Source organism: Coenobita brevimanus, chromosome 51, assembly GCF_032717465.1.
Source record: "Coenobita brevimanus isolate Jiangsu-jjx chromosome 51, ASM3271746v2, whole genome shotgun sequence".
NCBI classification, from domain to species: Eukaryota; Metazoa; Arthropoda; class Malacostraca; order Decapoda; family Coenobitidae; genus Coenobita; species Coenobita brevimanus.
The window spans coordinates 37,902,004-37,923,819 of NC_137004.1; the positions used below are offsets into that span (position 1 = coordinate 37,902,004).

Genomic DNA, 21,816 nt, shown 5'->3' on the forward strand with positions numbered 1-21,816 from the left:
CCATCTCCACTGCTCTTACTCCTGACTTTTCATTTTCATGCCACACCATAAGTCTCACACCCGTATGTGAAAGCTGGCACCATCACTCCTTCATGTAAGCCTCGTGCAGCTGCAACACTCGAAGCCTGAGGCTTTCATAGCACTAGCTACTCTCCTTCCTTGTATCACTGTACTTTCCACTTCTTTTGCACATTTTCCTCTCTTTTCTATCACTGTACCCAGGTATTTAAACTCTCTCACCAATTCCAGTCTCCCTCCATTCACTGTGACATCACACTGGGAGTCACTGTCTCTCTCAATAACCATCATTTTACTCTTGTCTGCTCTGACTGTCAAGGGACAATGCTCACAGACATCTGCAAAACTGTGCTCTAGTCAACCAAGTTCTTGATCAGTATTTGCAAGCAGTACTGCATCATCAGCATACATCATATTTGAGATGTTCCATCCATCACCATTTCATTACCAATGCCATCCCTATCTCCATTACTCGTGTTTTTACTTCTCTCACCACCCCATCCATATATATATATATATATAATGGTATCAGGAGAAAAATGCCATTGATAGAATGGAGATTGTGAGGAGATCAAAGGATTGATCTTGCTGGCGAGTCTGTCGAGTGTGTGGAAGAGTTTTATTACTTGAGAGATGTGATGTGCTGGAGGTGGGGCTGTTAGGAGTGGTTGGATGAAGTTCAGGGAGCTGTTGCCTCCTCTGGCATTGAAAGGGCTCTTCCTCTGTGCTAAAGGATAATTGTTCGCCACATGTGTTAGGAGTGTAGTGCTGTATGGTAGTGATACCTTGGCAGTAAAGGAAGAAGACATTCTCAGGCACAAACATAAAGAAATGACAGTGATTAGGTGGATGTGCAGTGCATCCTTGAATGTGAGGCCTGGGGATAACCAGATTTGCGAGGAAAGAGTTTAGAGGAAGGATGGGACTGGAGTGTATTGGTGTTGTGGTGAGGGGAGGTAGATTGAGATGGTTTGGGTATGTGTAGAGGATGGGGAATGACAGCTGGGTCCAGAGAGTGAAGAGTATTAACGTTGTGTGTAGGGTTGTGAGAGGCAGACCGAAAAAGACCAGGAATGAAGTCACAGAGTGTGACCTCAGAGATTAGGAATGAATACTGTAGGTAGGCTGCCAAAGATCGAGCATCATGGATAGCCGCCAATAGCTGACCAAGGCTGATGCATGCTAGCGTGTTGGAGCCTTTATAAATGAAACGAAACAAAGAGTGCCGAATAAAATGGCCTTTGCAGCCATTCACTTTCTCTCTCAAGATTTTGTAATGCTGCTTTAATTTGCTAGTAGTATAATCCTAGCATGTCATCTTTACTTGTGACAGCAGGGATGTTATGTTTATTGTTATTTTCAGAGGGAATGCAGCCTTTACCCTTTATTTCCTTTTGTAGTCTAGACCTACTTTATTTATTGCCATACAGTATTTTGGCAGTATATACCGTGCTTTCTCAGACATTTATGTTTCCTCATGTGTATGTTCTGGGGCATTTACAGTTGCACAGGAAGTTGAGCTTGGGGTTTTTTTTGGTTTCAGAGATTGTCATTGAAAATGTCATAGAGCATTGCTCTAGATTTGCCTGAACTACGTGAGGAATTCCAACAAGTATCTGTTACAGTATTGCTCTTTATATAGGTTATACAGGATATCCTGGGAAGAAAGGACATACCAGTAACTTTGAGGAATGATTGATGTGTAGGGTTGCCATATCTGAACAATCAAAATACTGGACGCCTCTGCTGAAATATATATGTAGCCTATACTGTATATATATATATATATATATATATATATATAGATATATATATATATATACACACACACTATACACACATCAGTACTGCTGTACTGTATCACAATCTTTTAATCTTTTTACAGTATAGGGTAATGGAAAACAGGCAAAGTTCAGAATTGGCTAGATTATGACTGAAAATGCAAAAGTGCCTTAGGTGCAGGAAAAGATCAAAAGAATATCAAATGCTACAGTGTAAAAGTTAAAACTAAGCCAATAATTGTGTGCATTTACCATTTATTTTGTGGCTATAACAGAACTATGGAAGGAATAAAAAAAAGCTTGTGGCTGAACAACAGGAAAAGTCAGGACATTTTAGCTGGTGCTAGCATTAGGCTAAACCAGCGAAGTGGGCAACACCTAACAGCTGACAAAAACAACGAAGGTCTTTCTCTCTCTCTCTCTCTCTCATCATTTGAGTGTAATGGTACATATTAAATTTTTCGAGAAAAAGTGATGGAAGCTGAAATTCCGGACTTTTGGAGAATTTCTAAAATTCCTCCCGGACAAAGATTTTGACACCTAAATGCAGGACACGTCTGGGAAAATCCGGACGTATGGCAACCCTATTGAAGTGGGAGGTTTAAGTGAAAAAAGTGCTGTATCATCATGGGTCCAAGTCTCACTGTTATAGAGCATCATTTAGTAATGACCTCATGGATCAGTAATGAAGGAGACCATTTTCTTTCGTAGGGTCTTCGTTTACAGGAGTTCTGTATGGATTTTTTATTGAGAATTCCGTCAGCTTTAATATCCCAAAGTTATGCCCCTTTCTCCTGGGCATCCTATATAAATTCAAATTTTCTCGAACCACTAGAATTGGGTGATGTCTTTATCAGTTTTTGCTTAATACCTACAGAGGATTTTAATCAGCTTAAAGGAGACCTCGTATTGAAAAGGTATATGAACACTGTTAAATCTAACCCATGCAGTTGGAAAAGTTTCTGGAGCTGAATAGGAGATAGCATTGTTGAAATACTTCATTGTACTGAAGGAGTTAAAAATCAAGGGTTTGGCTTGTAGGTGAAAAACCTTGTAGCCACTTGATGACATTTGGAGTCCTATAGTTATGAGTAGATATATAGATTTGTTGGCTTCTGATCAGCAGATGTATACATTTGTGTAAAAGCAGTGTTAATGAGTACAAGTATTGTTTGTGTTTTGTGGTTTTGAATGTTTAAAATAACCAGGTATTGGGGATACGGGATACCATATTAGTAGCATAGTACCATAAATGACATATGGTATCAGCTTATGGTAGAAGTCAGTGTATAAGTCATCCTTCTTATATGTACTGGTATGTCTTGTATTGCTGGTAGTGATAGTAAGCTAACATTTCAAGCCTAAAGTTTCAGCCAAAAAACATTAGATTGTCTTATATAAGCAAAGGTTGTAGTTCTATCTATCTATCTATTGCCAGACGCCTTAATCCCGTTTGGGGTGGCCACAAACAAATCGCCTCCAAGTCACCCTGTCCCCCGCCATTTCACTGCCCTGCTCCCAACTCACACCCCCCTCTCTCATATACCTCTCCACCCCATCCCTCCATCTCATCCTCGGCCTCCCCCTCCCTCTTCCGCCCTCCACCTCACTCACATACACTCTCTTCGTCAGTCTTTCACCCTCCATCCTCTCCACATGGCCAAAGGTTGTAGTTAATGACTATAATTCTTGCAGTGCTGAAACATGTTTTATATACTGTTCGGTATTCATTGCAGATGACCAAAGTGTGATCAGTTGTGTGACAGTGGGATCAACATGCTCCCTCCGATCAGTGGCAAGTGAGGCACTCAACGCGATATGTATCAATGAGAATGGTGTAGCAGCCAATGAAGATGGTGAGTGGTGTATTTGTAGAGCTATGGCTTGAAGAGAAGGTAGATCTTGAATGTAGTTACTGATTGTTGACCATTGACAATATTGTACATGTGTCTTTAATTCAGACCAAGTGTCAGACAGTTTTATTCTGTAATGAGAAGCCCCTAACAGTCAATAAATTAGAAAGAATCTTGTTGACTCAAGACTTGACAGTGGTCCAGGGTTTATGCCATTGACTATCGTCCTATTTTTTTTTTTTTTTGGGGGGGGGGGAGGTAACTTTCTAAGAGATTGTAATGGGATAATGGATGGATAGATAGATAGATAGATAATAGCCTTTATAATTCATAACTACTGTACTTTGGTCCTTCACATCAAAGAAAATCAGTATTTTGAAAAGGAAACCCCTCGTGATCACAGAATGTTATCAGTTGTACTCAGAAATCACCTTATTGTTCAAGGAGTTTTGGATGGATGGATGGATTTTGTTACGCTGTTGTGAATGAGAATTACTATAATGCTTTGTATTTTTGGTTATAGAATTTTTTCTCTCTTTCCTTCCATGTATTACTTTGCTGTATTTAATCACTGTCTTTCTATGTCATTGTAGTGTTCAGTTGCTTTGTGTCAGTTTGGCATCAGAATTCTCATTCATTGTCAGAATTTTTTTACCAGCATATTTTAGCCCTTATTTGTTTGCTGACTACTGATTCAGTGAAGATTGTAAGTGCCTGTATGATATCTGTGTTTGTGGAAAAGAATAAAACAGAAGAGAATCGAGGAATTCTAGTGAGTATTTTGTGATTATTTTAGTAAACAGTACCCAGCTAATTTGAATATTTAGAGTTGAGAAATTAATGATGATACTATATAATGTCCACAGGGTCACTCTTATATGCCGAGACCCCAGCTCACATCCCTTTGCCGTCCTTGAGTCCCAGCCTCTTCTCTCATGTTCCTCCTGCCATTAACTTCTGCCAGTATAATGAGAAGACACTGGAGCTACCCTTAGTCATGAGTCGTCAGCTCAAGTGGAGATTCACCAACATCACTCCATTGATAGTTAGAAAAACTGTCGCTAACTCAGGCTTCAGGATTACCAAAAGTAAGTAGACAGACAAAGGCCTCAGAATAATCAAAAGTAAGGAGACAGAGAGAGAATGTGGAAGGTGCTGAGAGTATATGAGAAAGCCTACAAAAGGTACCGAAACCAACCCACCCCAGAATCTCATCTCTAACGTTTCTGCCCAGAATCATTCTAAATCTGTTCCTCGCTCTGCAGAAAAAAGTATTTCATTCATACTAAATGCTCTGAACTCTCTAACTTAAATTCTTCCTGCTCCTTCTGGCACTTTGCTGAAATATTTCAAACAATTTTACCTCATCATCCTTCCTTCCTCTTTTCCACTCAGATGGCTCTGCAGCTGTTTTGTCTACTGATAAGCAGAACTCTTTGCACTAACTTTCTCCTCCAGTTCTACCTTATAGGATTCCAGTGCTGTTCCTCCGTCGCTTCTCCCTTCTGACTTCATCATGGCTGACATTAAAATTTCTTCGATTTATGTATTTTCTGCCATCACTGGCTACAATACTGACAAGGCAAATGGGCCTGACTGGGTCCCTCTTGTTGTCCTCAAGAACTGTGCCTCAGTGCTTACACCCTGCCTAGGTAAACTCTCGTCTTTGTCTGTCAACTTATACCTTTCCTTCTTGCTAGATGTTTGCTGTCATTTAGCCTGCCCCAAAGAACAGGGACAATTCTCATTCCTCTAACTATCGTTCAGTAGCTTTAAGATTCTGTGTTTCAATAGTTTTTTAGTTAAAAAAAAAAAAGCATCTTTCCTATCACAACCATCTTTCTGATCGTCATTATGGGTTCCTCCAGAGATGCTCCACTTGTGATCTTCTCACCTACCATTCAGACTCTTGGTCATCCTCCTTTCAGGACTTTGGTGAAAGCTTTGTCATTGCACTTGACATCTCACAGGCTGTCAGTCAAGTCTGGCATAAATCTTTAATTTTCAAACTGCCCTCTTACAGTTTTTGTCCTATGTGTGCCTTCATCTCTGGCTTCCTTTCTGGTCATTCTGTAGCAGCTGTTATAGTTGGCCACCATTCTTCTCCTAAAGCTCTCAGTAGTGGTGTTCCTCAGGGCTCTGACCTATCACCACACTCTCATCCTTATATTCATTGTTGACCTAAGCTGTACATGTAACCTTATCCACTCATCTGCTGATGACTCCACCCTTCACCTTTCCATTCGCTTCCCACAGCGTCCATCTCAGCAATTTCTTCAACAAACAAGGAATGAGTCTGTAGCACACCTAATGTTGGACTTGGCTTATATCTCTGATTGGGGTAAAAATAATCTTGTTATTTTCAATGCATCAAAAACGCAGTTCATACATCTGTCATCCCGACAAAATCTTCCACAGAAGTAACCTATAAGTTTCAACAATATCCAACTCAATCCTGCCTCATCATTAAACATACTGGGGGTTTCATTCTCTCAGGATTTATCATGGAAAGATCTTATTATCTGTCTTGTAAATACTGCGTCCTAGAGATTAGGAATGCTAATTTGACTCTGTGCCTTCTTTACCCCCTGTATAATTGTTGACCATACATGAGTTTATTCGCCTCTGTGTAGAGTACAGTACAACTCCTGTGGGGAGGCTCCCCACATACAGCTCTTCTCAACAAGGTAGAGGGTAAGGCTTTTCATCTCATTAACTCTCCTCCTCTTACTGGTTCCTTCAACCTCTGTTTATTCACAGCATTGTTGCATCTTCCACCACTACGGCGGGTGCGTAGCATCTCCATCTCACAACAAACTCTCATCCCATTTCTCTCCATCTCTAATGCAAGCATTAATTGTTACTCCTAGTCCTTCATGTAATCAACAGGTAAACTCTGAAACTGTGTCCCTTTGTCTTTATTTCCTACTGCCTATGATCTCCAGTCTTTCACACAGTGTGTTCAGACGTCTTGAAATGAATGGATCTTGAATTTGGCTCTGTTGTTTTGTTTTTCCTTGGAAGAGTTTGTGGGCTCCTGGCCTTTGGTTCCTTCTTCCTTGCATAAAAAAAAAGAAAAAGAAAGGAAATTGCTGAATGCTGTTAAGGGTGTATATGATGACGCAGGTGTGGTATGGCATGTGGACGTTGAAGTGGATGAGTTTGTATATTTGACTACTGGATTGGATCAGGTATAACTCGTGTCTCCTTTAGAGAGAAAAATGTGGTCAGTTACAGTATTTTTTATATACCTCAATGCAGTGTTATTGGCTTGATTCATGAACCTCTGTGGGTGGGAATTGAGCACCAGCACAGCAAAAATGAAAAATGTGTCTGCCCTCAATATGTACCTAAAAGGTGTACATGATACATAGAGTTAGATCCTTTGCAATCCTGAGACTTAATAAAACAGGACATGCTTTTATGGCTTTGAGGAATGTTGGAATGGAGTGAGGAACAAAAGGGAGTGGAGATAGTAAAAGTTTTATTGGGTGGAATGTGATGGTGTTATGCGAAGTGAAGTTACGAGAGAATGAACTGAATGACTGGAAACGAACAACATTCTTAAAGTTCAGGGTGAACACTTGTAGATGAGATAAAGTAGGACTTTGTGTATTGATGGAAGACGAATTAAAGTAGAGAGTGTGTTTGCGTTAATGTTAGGCATAGCTGCTAGTATATATATTATGTTTCAGATTGTGAAATTGACTGTGATAATTTATATGCCTTATGTGGTGGCAAAGATGTGAAAGAGAAGGTAGATTTTGGAATCAGCTGAGTAGAGTGATAGAACATGTTCTCTGCTGTTGAATTTCATTAATCTCTCATGTAACTTTTAATTTTCTTTACAGAAACTTTGCAGTGGTGTGGCACTTGGGGAAAACATATGAAGTCTCCATGCTTCAAGAGTGTTAGAGAGTTTCAGAAGATTAACCATTTCCCTGGCACCTTTCAAATCGGACGGAAAGATAAACTTTGGAAAAATTTTGTGAGACTTCAAACAAAATTTGGAAAAGAGGAGTAAGTATTATTACTGTAGTTGCACAGTACAACACTGTTGTATGTTGTAAATTCTTGTAAGTGAGACGAATGAAAGAATGCTGCCAAATGTTAGAGAAGTAAGGATTAATTGGCGAGGATAATTGAAAAATAAGTGATATGGAAATGATAAGGTGGTAAACGAGTTTGAATTTGGTGGTGCACAAGGAAGGAATGTGGTCTTTCAGAATGAAGTAGTGACAGAAGTGAATAATACTTTGAAGAAGTTGAAGAATGAGAAGGAAGCTGATGTGAGTGAGATTTATATGCAGATATAATCATATGCAGTGGAAGGAGTTACGTTAAATGTACAATATGTTTAAATTTTCCCAAAAGCCTTGACATGTAGGGTGGATGAAGGCCATGATTTATCTTTGTGCACAAGTTAACTTGACCGAGGTAAGTGAAATAATTATTAGGATAAATTGGCAACGTGTTTCTGAATGATATATATGGAGTAAATGGGATGCTCCTGTCAACAGGAGGAAACAGTGTTGAGGTTGAGAGGACTCACTCATCAGTGACCTATGCAAACATGGACGTTACAACGTTGACACTGGGTAGACTGAACTGTAATATGGAAAGTTTTTTTATCTATACGATCTTCAATTTTAAGGACATTTCCATAGTGCTTTCATGGTAACAGCTTCGCCTAGGGAAAATATTCATCCTGATGCCCATGATGCAAATGTTAAATCAAATTCAACTTACTTGTCACTTACCTCACATTTGCTGGGAGTGTCTCAGATTTAGTAAGGAAGGTAAGGAATACATCAAAATGTCTGCTGAGTGATAATCGGGTGATGTTAGGTGAGGTAGGAGATCAGATTTAGGAGGAAGCCAATAAGGAGGACTTTAGGGTATTTGTGGATCTGGGAAAATGACTTTCTTACCCTTAATAGCTGGACTGGGTAACCTAGCCCTAGGCCCTTATACAGAAGGTCCCCTTATACATGTGTCTACTGTACGAGAATTCAGTTATAATAAGGTTGACAAATACAGTACAGTTCTTATTTCAACTGAACCCGTCCTGTAACCACTCTAGCCACTTCTTCCCCCTTTCCTGCACTGTGGATCTGGGAAAGTGGTGAGAACTGAAGAGGTAAATATAAAAATATTCAACAGAGTAGTACATGATACAGTACATGAGCTTATTTTGAATGAGAGGAGAGATGCATTCATACAGTTGGTAAATGAATGAGAAAAGTGAGATTTACAAGGTGCCACCCAAAAGTTCCAGCAATTTGAATGTTGTTGGGAAATAAGTAACCCTGCCTCCTAGTTCTCACTGTTCCCTTCAAAGTAGTCCCCTTTGGCATGTATACAGTGGTCCCAGCGTTTTTTCCACGAGTCCATGCATACCTGGAAGGCTTCAGGTGTGATGGTCTTGAGCACCTCCTGTGATTCTGTCTGAAGCTCCTCAGTCGAGTCAAATTGACTCCTTTTCAGTCGTAATTTCAGCTTGGGAAACAGTAAAAAGTCGCAGGGGGCAAGGTCAGTTGAACAGGGTGGGTGGGGAATGACTGCCGTGTTTGTGGTAGCCAGGAACTGCCGGACAACAATTGATGTGTGGACGGGGGCGTTGTCATGATGCAGGACCCAGTTCTTGTTCTTCCATTATTCTGGACGTTTGCAGCAGATGTTCTTCCTCAGATGCTGCAGAGCTTCACAGTAAAACTTTCCGTTGACAGATTGACCAAGTGGGACGAGTTCCTTGTGAACAATCCCTTGGATAACGAAGAAAACGATCAACATTGACTTGACATTGCTGCGAACTTGACGCGCTTTTTTTGGCCTCGGTGATTACCGCCGCTTTGTCTCCAGGTCATAACCATAACCCCATGATTCATCACCAGTTATGACCTTGGAGATGAAGGTGGCATCATGTCTGACCTGATTCATGAGCTCCCTGCAAACTGTAATATGATGTACCTTCTTGTCACTCTGCAGTCTTGGCACAAATTTTGCAGCGATGCGTTTCATGCCCAACACGTCAGACAAAACGCTCCCATACAACAGTTCATCGATATCACAGACATCATGGATAGTTTGTCTACGATCTGCAAGGATAGCCTTACGAACATTTCTGACATTTTCTGGTGTTGCCATTGACGGTCGTCCAGAACAGTCATCGTCTTCAACGGACGTTTGTCCTTCCTTGAACCACTTGTACCAGAAAAATGTTCTGCTTTGGGACATGGCATTGTCACCAAAAGCTTGCTGGAGCAACCAGTGAGTTTCTGCAGCCGTCTTGTTGATCTTGAAGCAGAACTTGATGCAGGTTCTTTGTTCCATGAGGTCCGCCATTGCAAAATTGCCAAACCACCTACACACCACGTTACAGTAGTAAGCGTAGCTCAACAACACGTCCTCTCACAGACACGGCCAAAGCCATACTGACGCACAAGGGGAGCTGCTGACACCTCCAAGCGGTAAAAGGCAAAACTGCAAACATTTGGCTCCCGCTGTTCAAATTACTGGAACTTTTGTTTTGCACTTTGTATATACAGTGCTCGTCAGAAGTATAGAGCGCCCTGCGTCCCTCCTGAGAAACAAACCTTTCAACATTGAAAAAACATATAAATAATGCATTTTATTTACCTTTAGTGCTTCGTAGGGTAGCCTTTACGTTTCTTCACGGACCTGAGACGTCTTGGAAGTGAAAGGGCGAGGCTCCTGAGGTGCTGGAGGGGTATTTTGTCCCAGGAGTCACGAATGGCGGCTTCCAACTTAGGCAGAGAGCTCACGTCTTTCCCTTGGAGACTCTTCTTTACGAGGTACCAGAGGTTTTCAATGGGGTTGAGATCTGGGCTATTTCCTGGCCAGTCTGTCATGAATGATACCTCGCAGTCACGAAGCCAATTGGTGACCGATTTGGCCTTGTGAGCAGGTGCACCGTCCTGCTGAAACACTCGTGCACCTGTTAGCTCGAAGGAGTCTGGTAAATGATCACACAGAAGCTCCAGGTAAACATCCTGATTCACTCTGATGTTCTTGGGAAGTACAACAAGCTTCCCCAAACCCTTCCCTGAGAAACAACCCCATACCATGAGTGAATCAGGATGTTTAACTGTGCTTTCTACATACCGTGGGTCAAGTGGGTCACTACTTTTGCGTCGATACACACGTGCTCCTCTGTTACAGGTAACACTAAACGTTGCCTCATCAGACCACAACACTGACAACCATTGCTCCTCACCCCAGGTTAGATATTTATTAGCAAAGGAAAGCCTACGAATTCTCTGGCTCTTGGTGAGAAGAGGCTTTTTCACAGGCCTGTGACTTGTGTAACCAAGCTCATGCACCCTACGAGACACTGTTCTCACTGACACCTCACCAAACACTTCCGGGTTGCTCTCCTTAATTTTCCTTGCACTCACACGAGGATTAAACTCCACTGCACGTTTTAAAACATTAACAGACCTTGGGGAAGTTTTCCTAGGCCTACCAGACCGCGGTTTCTTTGTGGGAACTGCACCACTGTTTTCCTCCCGAAACCGTGCACACCAACGACGCACTGTCGATCGTGCCACACCAACCAATTCACTAATTTCCTTTGTCTGGTGGCCTGCCTCCTTTAGAGCAATGATCTGGGATATGATTTCACTCGATAGTTCACGGGTAGGTGCCATAACAAAGTTGTGAAGGCCAGAACACTGCGGGACACTCGGTAAAAAATGGCGCAATTTGAGAGGGACACTCGGCGGAGTTCCTCTCTCTCAGGCAGCCCGTGGGCGACTGAGGCGGGAACCAACCAGCGCGTCGGAAGGCCCCAGGCTACCGTGACGTCATGCTCGGAGCTCAAACTTGTGGCTCAATTCTTACCCCCCAGAATGGGTGATTCTTTTTGGGCCATAAGTATTGCGCGCCTGGCGGACAACGCTGAATACTTCTGACGAGCACTGTAGTCAGAAAAATAATTGGCTATGTATACGGTATAGATAAGACTATTGTTGGAAAGTGATAAAGGCATTAGGTGGGTTAATGATGAGGGAGCAGTAAGATTTAAGGATTTTCATAAGTGCAATGAGTGTGAAAAGGGTTTTGAACACCCCCCACCCTTTTTATATATATGTTTGTATACAATAAAACCCCGATAAATCGGACTTCAATAGACCGGAATTCGCTTTTATCGGACTCGAGGAGCTGCCGGACTAAATTCCTATATATCGGAAAAAGTCTGATAAAGTCAGAAGCAGTCCGGACTGCCTGACCACTTCAGCTATGTTCACCACAATAAAGTAAATAAAAGACATGTTTATCAGTGTATAGAATAGTATTATCGTATACATGTATATTATACCATTTGATTAATGTACTGAAGTTATAACACAATACAGTACTGCAGTGGTAGTCAAAACAGTTTAAAAACCATTCATGCATTCCGAACTAATGTCTGATATATCAAAAAAAGTCTGGGTTAGCAGGGGGAAGTCCTGATGTCATTTTAATCGGAATTTCGCATTTTTTGGAATGGTTTGGGCCCCAATTATAAGCCGAGAGAGATAGGGTTAGAAAAGTTTAGCTCTCTTGGTATATGACAAGCTTACATGTTGACATAAGAAGTTAAGTAAGATTGTCATGGAAGTACAGTTACTGGGAATAATTATACAGATATATACTGCTTGGTTTATGTGGTAGGTGGGGGTGCCCACCATCCACTCACTCAATGTAGTGTTGCTCTCGGGTGGCTGCCCTTTCCTCACTTTCTTCCTTCTTTCCTCTTATTTTCTTCTTTCTTTCCCCGTCTTTCTTTCTTTCCTCTTCTTCTTTCCTCCTCTTCTTCCTCCTCTTCTTTCCTTCTTTCTTTTCTCTTCCTTCTGTCTGCAGGTGACTATGCTGAGTGACAAGCCAAATGGTTTCGTGTACACCAGGAAACCACTTACTACGCAGGGTGGTAACCATATAACCAAATAATAACACCTGGTGGTTTGGTGGGTAATTAAGGTGCTCCAATTGGATTGAGCCTATGTAGGTTTATATCCAAGGGATGGTTGGAGTTTATTGCTCATGTAATGCCACTTAGGGACGAGTGAGGCTGATCACTCCCATCTTAAAGGTCAGGACCAACTTTCCTAGCCTCAGGCTCATAGGCTTCTCATGGGGCAATACAGGATTGGATGATGGATGGATGGATGGTTTATGTGGTTATTGTATAGGGTTACAGAACTCGTGTTTACTGAAGTAAGTTAGTTTATGGACATGGTAGCACTTCCAGTTGCATTTCTTGGGGATATTTATGCTTGCATTACAGTAAATGTGCACTATTATAGGTCAGATTAATCATGTGTGTATGTTTTGATATAACTAACCTTTATTCTTGTTTAAAATTGCCATGCATAGTATTCATTGTAATTGTAGCCTGATGGAGGTCAAACACCAAATTTCCTTTTTCACATAAGTTATGCACTCCATTATATGAGCATTCGTGCAATGATCAGACTTACGTAAATGTAAATGCTCATAACAGCTGGACCCCACCTTGTACTCGAAAAAGTACAACATAGGATTGGATGGATAGTGGATGGATGGAATTGTAAGAGCATAGGATTATGGAAGATATACTATAATTTTTTTTCAACAGTAAACTGTTGAATGCTGTCATGCATAAATTTTGGCCAACTGGCCAGATCCAGCCTATGGGTCAATCGGTTTGGTCAGAGAGCAGGGAAAGGGAGGGAAGGAGAGAATATCAGCCAAGGTTTAAGGGTTAGTCAGGATAATTCGTTAACCCTTAGACCTAAGGTGGTTTCCATTGGCAAGTGATATATTTTGATTTTATCTAGAGTAAAAGAGGTAACTAATAATCATCATGGATAACCAGTCTTGTTTATAGATATTTTTGTTATATTCTGATTAATTTATTTTTCAGGTTTGGATTTATCCCCAAGACATTTGTTCTCCCAGGTGATATAAAAGCCTTAAAAGCTGCCTTTGACAAAGAGGGAGTCAAGAAGAAGTGGATAGTCAAGCCTCCTGCCTCAGCCAGGGGCACGGGTATACAGGTTAGTATCTTTTCGCTGTTTTGTACAAGATAACCTTTTTGACCGTTGCATTGGGACTACCACTCATTCATTCACTCATTCATTTACACTACATCAGCCCTGAAACAAGTGTTATATATATGTTAAGTAGTGTGCATATTTTGTATGTATTGCTATGGTGGCGTGTAGTTGTGAACCACTGTTAACCCCTGAAGACCGATGCCGCACGATCATGCTTTTGTGTAATTTGACATGGCAACCTGTCCTGCGCAATCGATAAAGACACACAAAAAACTGAGGGAGGGTAACTCCACCCCTTTGGTGACATATGGGATCAGACCAATGAGAGCTAGAGGGTCTGGGGTGGTGTGGCGTGATTGGCCTCTAAGGTGGGGGAGAAGGAACCGCCCCTCCTCACCACCGTCACTTTACCTCCCTCAGCCCCATTGCATCATCTCCATATTCTCCCCTCCCAACCAACCATACCCCAACATGCCCTCTACAGCGGTGTGTGCATAGCATCCCTTCTCCCCTCATCCTCCTCCCCTATCTCTCCCTCCTCCTCCTCCCTCCAGCCAGACACACTCCACCTCCACTTTTTTTTTGGCTTGTTCTGTTGCTGTGGGGGTATGACACATTGACATTTCATGCCTAGGGAACACTTCACATCGACATTAGTTATGTATATATAATTATTTACCATAAATAATGCATTTTCTGTACATTTTTTATTTTTGCCCGTGGGGGATTGGTAACTTTTTTGCATCTTTGACGGGCGATTGTACGATAACTATTTGGTCAATCTGGCTGAAACATACATTTTCAGGTGTGTAAATTCAGTCTCATGAAATGTGAAAGAAAAATTTTTACCTCAGTGAAAGTCGAAAAATCGACCCTGTTTTGCGGCTGGAGGGACAGACCTGCTGAGCGAATTGCTTACTTTAGGGGTTAATTAAGATAGGATCAGTCATGGGATCGTACAGTTCTGTCGCACTTGATGATCCACCAAGCCATTGGGATAGCCATTATACTTTGGTGTAAAAAGAACTTTTTTCAGCAAGCAAAAGTAGATTTGAATTGGTATTGGAATGAGAATGAGAATATAATCTGGTAACTACTACTATTTTGTATTAGAAAATTGGCCACTTCTAACATAATTACTCTTTTATGTTTATATTTAGAAAGATTCTCACTGCTCAAGTCTGACCCAAGCCCACTTAGAGGTATTTTGGACATCAGAGCATTGGCTCGGCTCATGCAAGGCTCATACCTTCTTTCTGCATAATGATTTTTGGCAGGCATGACTCAAGCCTCAAGTTCATCTTGAGCCTTGTTCCTGCCTTTGGGCCTAAATACCCAATCATTGTTATCCGAGTTTATAATCACTGTAACTGTCAAGCTTCAGTTCATACACCCTGTATGTACTCATGGTGTTGGTTTGGTATGATAAATGACTTTTATGCCAAACTTTTTTTCGTGAAATAAAAGTGTGTAGTACAGTACTTCTGAAGGTTAAAATGAGGATTTTAATTGGAATCAGAAGGTAATATGTGAAAGTTTTGCTGTATGTTTGTGGTAATGATACAGTTTGACCATCAGAATTCATATTCTTATTGCAGGTTGTCTACAAATGGTCCCAAGTGCCTGTTGATTCTGCAGTGGTGGTACAGCGATATATCAGCCGCCCATACCTCATTAATGACACAAAGTTTGATATGCGCATTTATGTCCTGGTCACATCCTTCCATCCTCTCAAAATATATCTTTATCAAGACGGCCTTGTCCGATTTGCATCAGGTATGGTAATTGCTCTCCTTAATAGTACATGTATAAGTAACTCAGAGAGGCAGAAGCTGGAACTGTTAACCCTCTCACGGTTTTCATACACTTTTGATGCGTATGATCTACTTACCCCCCTCATGGTGTTCATGCACATTTAGATCCATATGAACTAGTGGATGAAAAATCACAAAAAAGAAAAGACATAGTCTGCATTCATACACATTATGGGCTTGTATGTCCAGCAGTTGTGTGCCTGTAAATTGTAAATGCGTGTCTTGCAGGTGCAAGTTGCAAGTGACAATCTTTTACTTTTTGTGGCTGATATATTACAATAAAGTGATGGTTGCTGAGAAAGAAGGTGACTCCCACAGTGATGTTACAGTGAATGGAGAGAGACTGGAATTGGTGTAAGAGTTCAAATACCTGGGTACAGTGATAGAAGAGAGAGGAAAATGTGCAAAAGAAGTGGAAAGTTGAGTGATACAAGGAAGGAAAGTAGCTAGTGCTATGAAGGCCTTGATATAAAAAACAGAGGCTAGACTGTTGCAGCTGCGTGAGGCTTTTGAGTGTTAGTGCCAGCATTAACCATTACCCTAAAAGACAGGTGTCCGCATATGCTGTCTAAGGGTACTAGGGCCAAAAAGACGTGTGTCCACATATGCGGTCACGTCCCCCCACCCAACCCCCCTACCACCAAACCCACATACCACCTGCCACCCACCCCCACCCTTGCCCCCCAGCCTCCCCCACCACCCCCAACTCCCCCCACCAACCCCCCAATACCCTCCACAGCCCCCTACCACCCCTAACCCCTACCCTCCCCTAACCCCTACCCTCCCCATCCTCACCCCCCTCCCCCATGTCCCCCACAATCCCCAATCCCCTCAACTGCTTCCCTACCATCCCCCACTCCCCCCACCACCCTTCACCCCCTACTCCCTCCCCCTATCTCCACCACCCCCAACCCCCTACCCTCCTCCACCCCCCACCCCAACAATCCCCAAACCCCCACCCCCAAATAACCCCACCTCTCCAAACCCCACTGCCACTCCCACCCTTTTCCCCCAACCACCTCCTGCCCCCCCACCACCTCCTGCCCCCCCACTTACCATCCATACCCTACCCCCTCACCCACACCCCCACCTCTCCCAAGCACCCAGTCCCTTTCCCTGCACCACCCCACAACCCCACACCCCTCCACAACCCCACACCCCTCCACACCTCCCCCCCCCAACAAATCCCCCACCATATCGCACTTGCCGATTATGCCTGTCCCGAGCGTTACGATGCCTGTTGTTTAGGGGTTAACATACGGATGGGAGACTATGATATGGCATGAAAATGAAAAGTCAGGAGTAAGAGGAGTGGAGATGGTACTGCTGAGGAATGTATGTGTAGTACAGAGAGTGGGTAGGATACGGACTAATGTGATTCGTGAATGAAGTGGAGTGAGGAAGTCAGTGGACACCAGAATTGAAGAGAGTGTACTGAGATGGTTCAGTCATGTGGAGAGAATGGATAACAATAGAGTGGTGATTGAGGTATATGTGAACGAATTTGAAGGAGGGAGGAGGTGAGGTGGACCAAGATGTATGTGTGTGGAAGAGAGGTATGGAAGTTGGTGAGGCTAAGGTACTGACAAGAGACCGAGCTGGCTGGATGAATTTTGTGTTAAGCGCATAACCAGGGATGTGGCATCTCTTTTTAACATGACAGCATTTGGATTGACTCTATTAGATGGGTATATGTGAAGCTACAGAATGTAATGAAATTTTTTTGGACTGTCTGATGGAACCAGGATTTCATGGGCTTGAATGATGAGTAAATGGAAGCATGGCCTATTGAATTGGGTTAACTTAGGCTGTCTGGACATTGCTACTCCTCACCCTGCCCTAGGGTGGGAGTGATGATAATGATGATATTTAACTTTTTCAGAAAATTCCAATTTCTTTGTGAATGAATGCAGTATAGTATTCACATGCTTATTTCTACTCACATTTAAAAGTTTACAAATTTGCAGTCCGAGAACCAAAGAAAGCTACACCTTTTGGCTATCCAATGCAGCAAAAGGATAATTGGTATCTACAGTACATTAGGGCACGTTTTGTAATGAAAAGTGTAAACCAAACCTTCAGTGCAGGGGAAATATCTGACTGGGCTGAAACTGGGAGGGGGAGTAAGGGTGTGCAGGCCAGGTTTCCTGAGAGGGTTAACCTCTTTCCCTTACACTGTGACCCAGATACAGTATCCTGAAATTTCCTGCATAACTGTTTTGGGGAGGTGTCATGCTCTAGTAACTTTCCATTACCTAATGCCAGACATATAATATTCACCTTAGGAAATAACTACAGTACTTTGGAGTACTGTATTATCAGACAGTTTTATTCAGGTAAGGAGAAATGCCCTTTGCATTAACAGGCCTAGATGCAGACACTTACTGATTTCTTGCCTACTCATTTACTGCATTGTTATGTCCAGCATCATAATTGTAGCTTGCATATTTTTCTTTATACAGTAGTGTTCGTTGCATTGTACTTTTATCCCTGATAGTGGACTGTAGTCCAGTGTAGCCATAAAATCTAATGTAGATAAAGCTCGTATTTATCAGGCTGGGTCTTCTCCCAGTTATTCCAGTATAGTGAGGTTTTAAAAACTACATTCGGTTCCCTTATTTTTGTAAGTTGTGAAAACACTTGGGTAACATAAAGAAATATGCAATGTCTTTAGGCTATGTTGTCTGATTTATATACTGTATGCCCTCTTTTTTATACGAGCAGTTATTAACGAAATCTTATGTCTCATTTTTCATGCATTGCCCCCACAGTGCAGTACAACAATGCTTCTACCAGCCTTAGTGACCGGTACATGCACCTCACCAACTATAGTGTCAACAAGTCCTCCTCTTCATACACTCACAATGCAGATGCTGGCCAGTGTCAGGGCCACAAATGGACCCTTAAGTCTCTGTGGGGCTACCTAAAGGTGAATTTTAGCTTCTGCTTATTAGTAATCAATGCTTTATTTCTAAGCACTGCAAATACTAAGTCATGCTTTTTACCAGTTGGTGTATCCTTTTGCTGTAGTGATAGCCATATGCATAAACGAATATGTGAATGCCATGAGCTTCACTCGACACTAATTGATATGCATAAACATTATGTGGAATCTATATAAGTGGGGTCCTTAAATGCCACAAGGACAGGGAAAATTGTGAACCTTATGAAGGTTCTTCAAAATAGCTTGCAGATGCAAATACTGTAGTATAATGAAGTAAGGGCCAGATGGAAAGAATATTTTGAAAGTCTGATGAATGGAAATAGAGAGAACAAAGCAACTGTTAACATGATTGGTTTCGTGGGTGTACAGAGAAGGAATACAGTGCCAGGAAACGTGACACTTGCACTTGTGAAGAATGCTGTGAAGCAGCTGAAAAACAGGAAAGCAGCTGGGGTTGATGAGATGTATGCAGAGATGATTAAGTGTAGTGGAGAGAGCAGAATGAAGTGCTTGTTGGAGATGTGTAAGAAGACATGGATGAGTGAAGCTCCGCTAGTAGAGTGGAAAAAGGCAATGATTATACCTCTATACAAAAAAGGTGAGCGAAGTGAGTCCAAGATTTATTGTGGCATAAGGCTACTGAGTGTGGCAGGGAAGATATATGGAAGAATTATTACTGAGAAAGAAAGAGAGATATCAGAAGTCCTAGTGAGTGACGAACAAGGTGGCTTTAGAAGCAGCAGCAGGATATGTGGATCAAATATTTGCAGTAAGACAGATACTGGAGAAGGCATGTGGGAAGGACTATAACATGTTTATGGCATTTATGGATCTGGAAAAAGCATATGACAAAGTAGACAGAGAAGGATTGTGGAAGGTTTTGCGCATGTTTGGTGTAGATGGTAAATCTGCTAGTAGCCGTCAAGAGTTTTTATGATGGTAGTGAGGTATGTGTAAGGGTAAATGGACATCTAAGTGATTGGTTCATGATCAGAGTGGGCATGCAACGAGGTTATGTGATGTCCCCATGGTTGTTCAATATATATGTGGATGGGGTGATGAGAGCAGTAAAAACACAAGTACTGTAATGGAGAGAGAGATGGCGTTGGTAATGGATGGAATATACCACATTTGTTGTATGCTGATGATGCAATGCTGCTCGCACATACCAGACAAGAGCTTGGTAGAGTAGTGCAGAATTTTGAAGATGTCTGTGAGCATTGCACCTTGAGAGTAAATGTAGAAAAGAGTAAAGTGATGGTTGTTGAGAGAGAATGTGCCTCCCAATTTGATGTTACAGCAAATGAAGAGAGACTGGAATTGGTGAGAGAGTTCAAATACCTGGGTACAGTGATAGAAAAGAGGAAAATGTGCAAAAGAAGTGGAAAGTAGAGTGACACAAGGAAGGAAAGTAGCTGGTGTTATGAAGGCCTTTACAAAAAACAGAGGCTTGAGTGTTGCAGCTGCACGAGGCTTACATGAAGGAGTGTTAGTGCCAGCGTTAAGATATGGATGTGAGACTATGGTATGGCATGAAAATGAAAAGTCAGGAGCAAGAGCAGTAGAGAAGGGACCGCTGAGGATTGTATATGGAATACAGAGATTGGATAGGATACGGAATACTGTAATGTGATTTATGAAAGATACAGAGTGAGGAAGTCTGTTGATAACAGAATTGCAAAGAGTGTACTGAGATGGTTTGGTTATGTGGAGAGAATGGATAACAACAGTGTGGTGAACAAGGTATATCTGAGCAAGTTTGAAGGAGGGAGGAGGTGAGGTAGGCCAAGAAGAAGGTGGAGGGATATTCTGGATGAGTGTGGGAAAGGGAGATATGGAAGTTGGTGAGGCTAAGGGACTGACAAGAAACCGAGCTGGCTGGATGAATTTTGTTTCGAGAAGGGCATAACCAGGGATTTGGTCCCTCATTTAAACATGTCAGTGTTCAGAGTGACTCGGTCAGATACAGTAGGTATATGTGAAGTTACAGAACGTGGTGAAATTTTTTTGGCCTAACTGATGGAGCCTGGATTCCATGGACTTGAGTGTTGAGTGAATGGAAGCGTGGCCCATTGAATTGGGCTGACTTAGGCTGTCTGGACATTGCTATTCCTCACCTTGCCCCAGGGTGGGAAAGGAGGTCCAGGTGATGATGATGATGATAATGATGTACTGTACTATAAAACCACTCTTCTTGTACTGTCATGCTTACTAACCCCACCCCATTCCTCAGTTGTGACTAAGAATACGGAGATATTATGGAATCTAGTTCTGGAATGCGACCGTTGCACAAATCTGCAGTGCCACAAAGATTGTTTAAGCATATGACCATAAGTTTCCAATGCCTTTATGGTCACAAGCTGTTTTGGATATATGGTGGTTTTCATTTCATTTCTCGGAATAGACACTTTTTGTTGATGTACTTGCACAGTGATTTTGTCATTATAATACAGTATTCTTGTGGCTAGAGATAATTATTGTGGTACTGGTGAAAGGATTATTGCATATTTAAATTTTCATGGTTGTTGCGGTACTGGTGAAAGGATGAGGCCTATTGCATATTTAAATTTTCGTACCATCCACTCACTTGATGTAGTGCAGCTCTCGGGTGTCTGCCGTTTCCTCTCATCCATCCTTCTTTCCATCCATCTTCTTCTGTCTTTCTTTCCTTCATTCTTTCCTTGACCTTCTGCCTACGGGTGACTTTACACTCCCTCTTCTGTCTGTCTTTCCTTCATTCTTTCCTCTTCCTTCTGCCTGTGGGTGACTCTACACTGAGCGACAAGCCAAATGGTTTCCTGTACACCAGGAAACCATTTACTATGCTGGGTGGTAACCATATAACCAAATTTTGGCACCTGGTGGTTTAGTGGGTAATTACGGCGCTCCAGTCGGATTGAGCCGGTGATGGTTTATATCCAAAGGGTGGTTGGGGTTTATTGCTCACGTAATGCCACTGAGGGATGAATGAGGCTGGTCACTCTCATCTTAAATGTCAGGACCAACTCTCTTAGCCCCGGACTCCTACACTTCTCATGGGGCAATGTAGGATTGGATGATGAATGATGATGTAAATATTTAAGTGATAGTTTAGGATGCTCTGTGAACAGGAGTTACAGAGTTACATTTGACTGTTTTCGATTAACTGAGAAACAGTTCATTGGGTTCCAAAGGACTGCATGATGTGCCTCATTTATCAACCATTGTTCAGTATAGGTGACTAAAGTTTGGTATGCTCTTAGGCTCTCGATAAATCCAAAATCCATTATATCGGGGTTCGTTATAGTGAGAGTCAACTGTACTTGTAGATTTTCTTATAAATTGGCTATATTACGTAATTGTTAGCATCATCCATTGAGATTT

General features: G+C 42.0%; 1 protein-coding gene across 1 annotated transcript in view; it reads left to right on the forward strand.

Annotated features, from left to right (window-relative positions):
* Positions 1-21,816, forward strand: part of LOC145400115 (tubulin polyglutamylase ttll-4-like) — a 69,070-nt gene that overhangs the window by 5,726 nt on the left and 41,528 nt on the right. The window contains exons 3-8 of the mRNA XM_080272626.1: positions 3,536-3,655; positions 4,519-4,740; positions 7,504-7,672; positions 13,563-13,695; positions 15,294-15,471; positions 18,281-18,438. Of these exons, the coding sequence (XP_080128752.1) occupies positions 3,536-3,655; positions 4,519-4,740; positions 7,504-7,672; positions 13,563-13,695; positions 15,294-15,471; positions 18,281-18,438 (980 nt within the window). The remainder of the gene's footprint in view (positions 1-3,535; positions 3,656-4,518; positions 4,741-7,503; positions 7,673-13,562; positions 13,696-15,293; positions 15,472-18,280; positions 18,439-21,816) is intronic.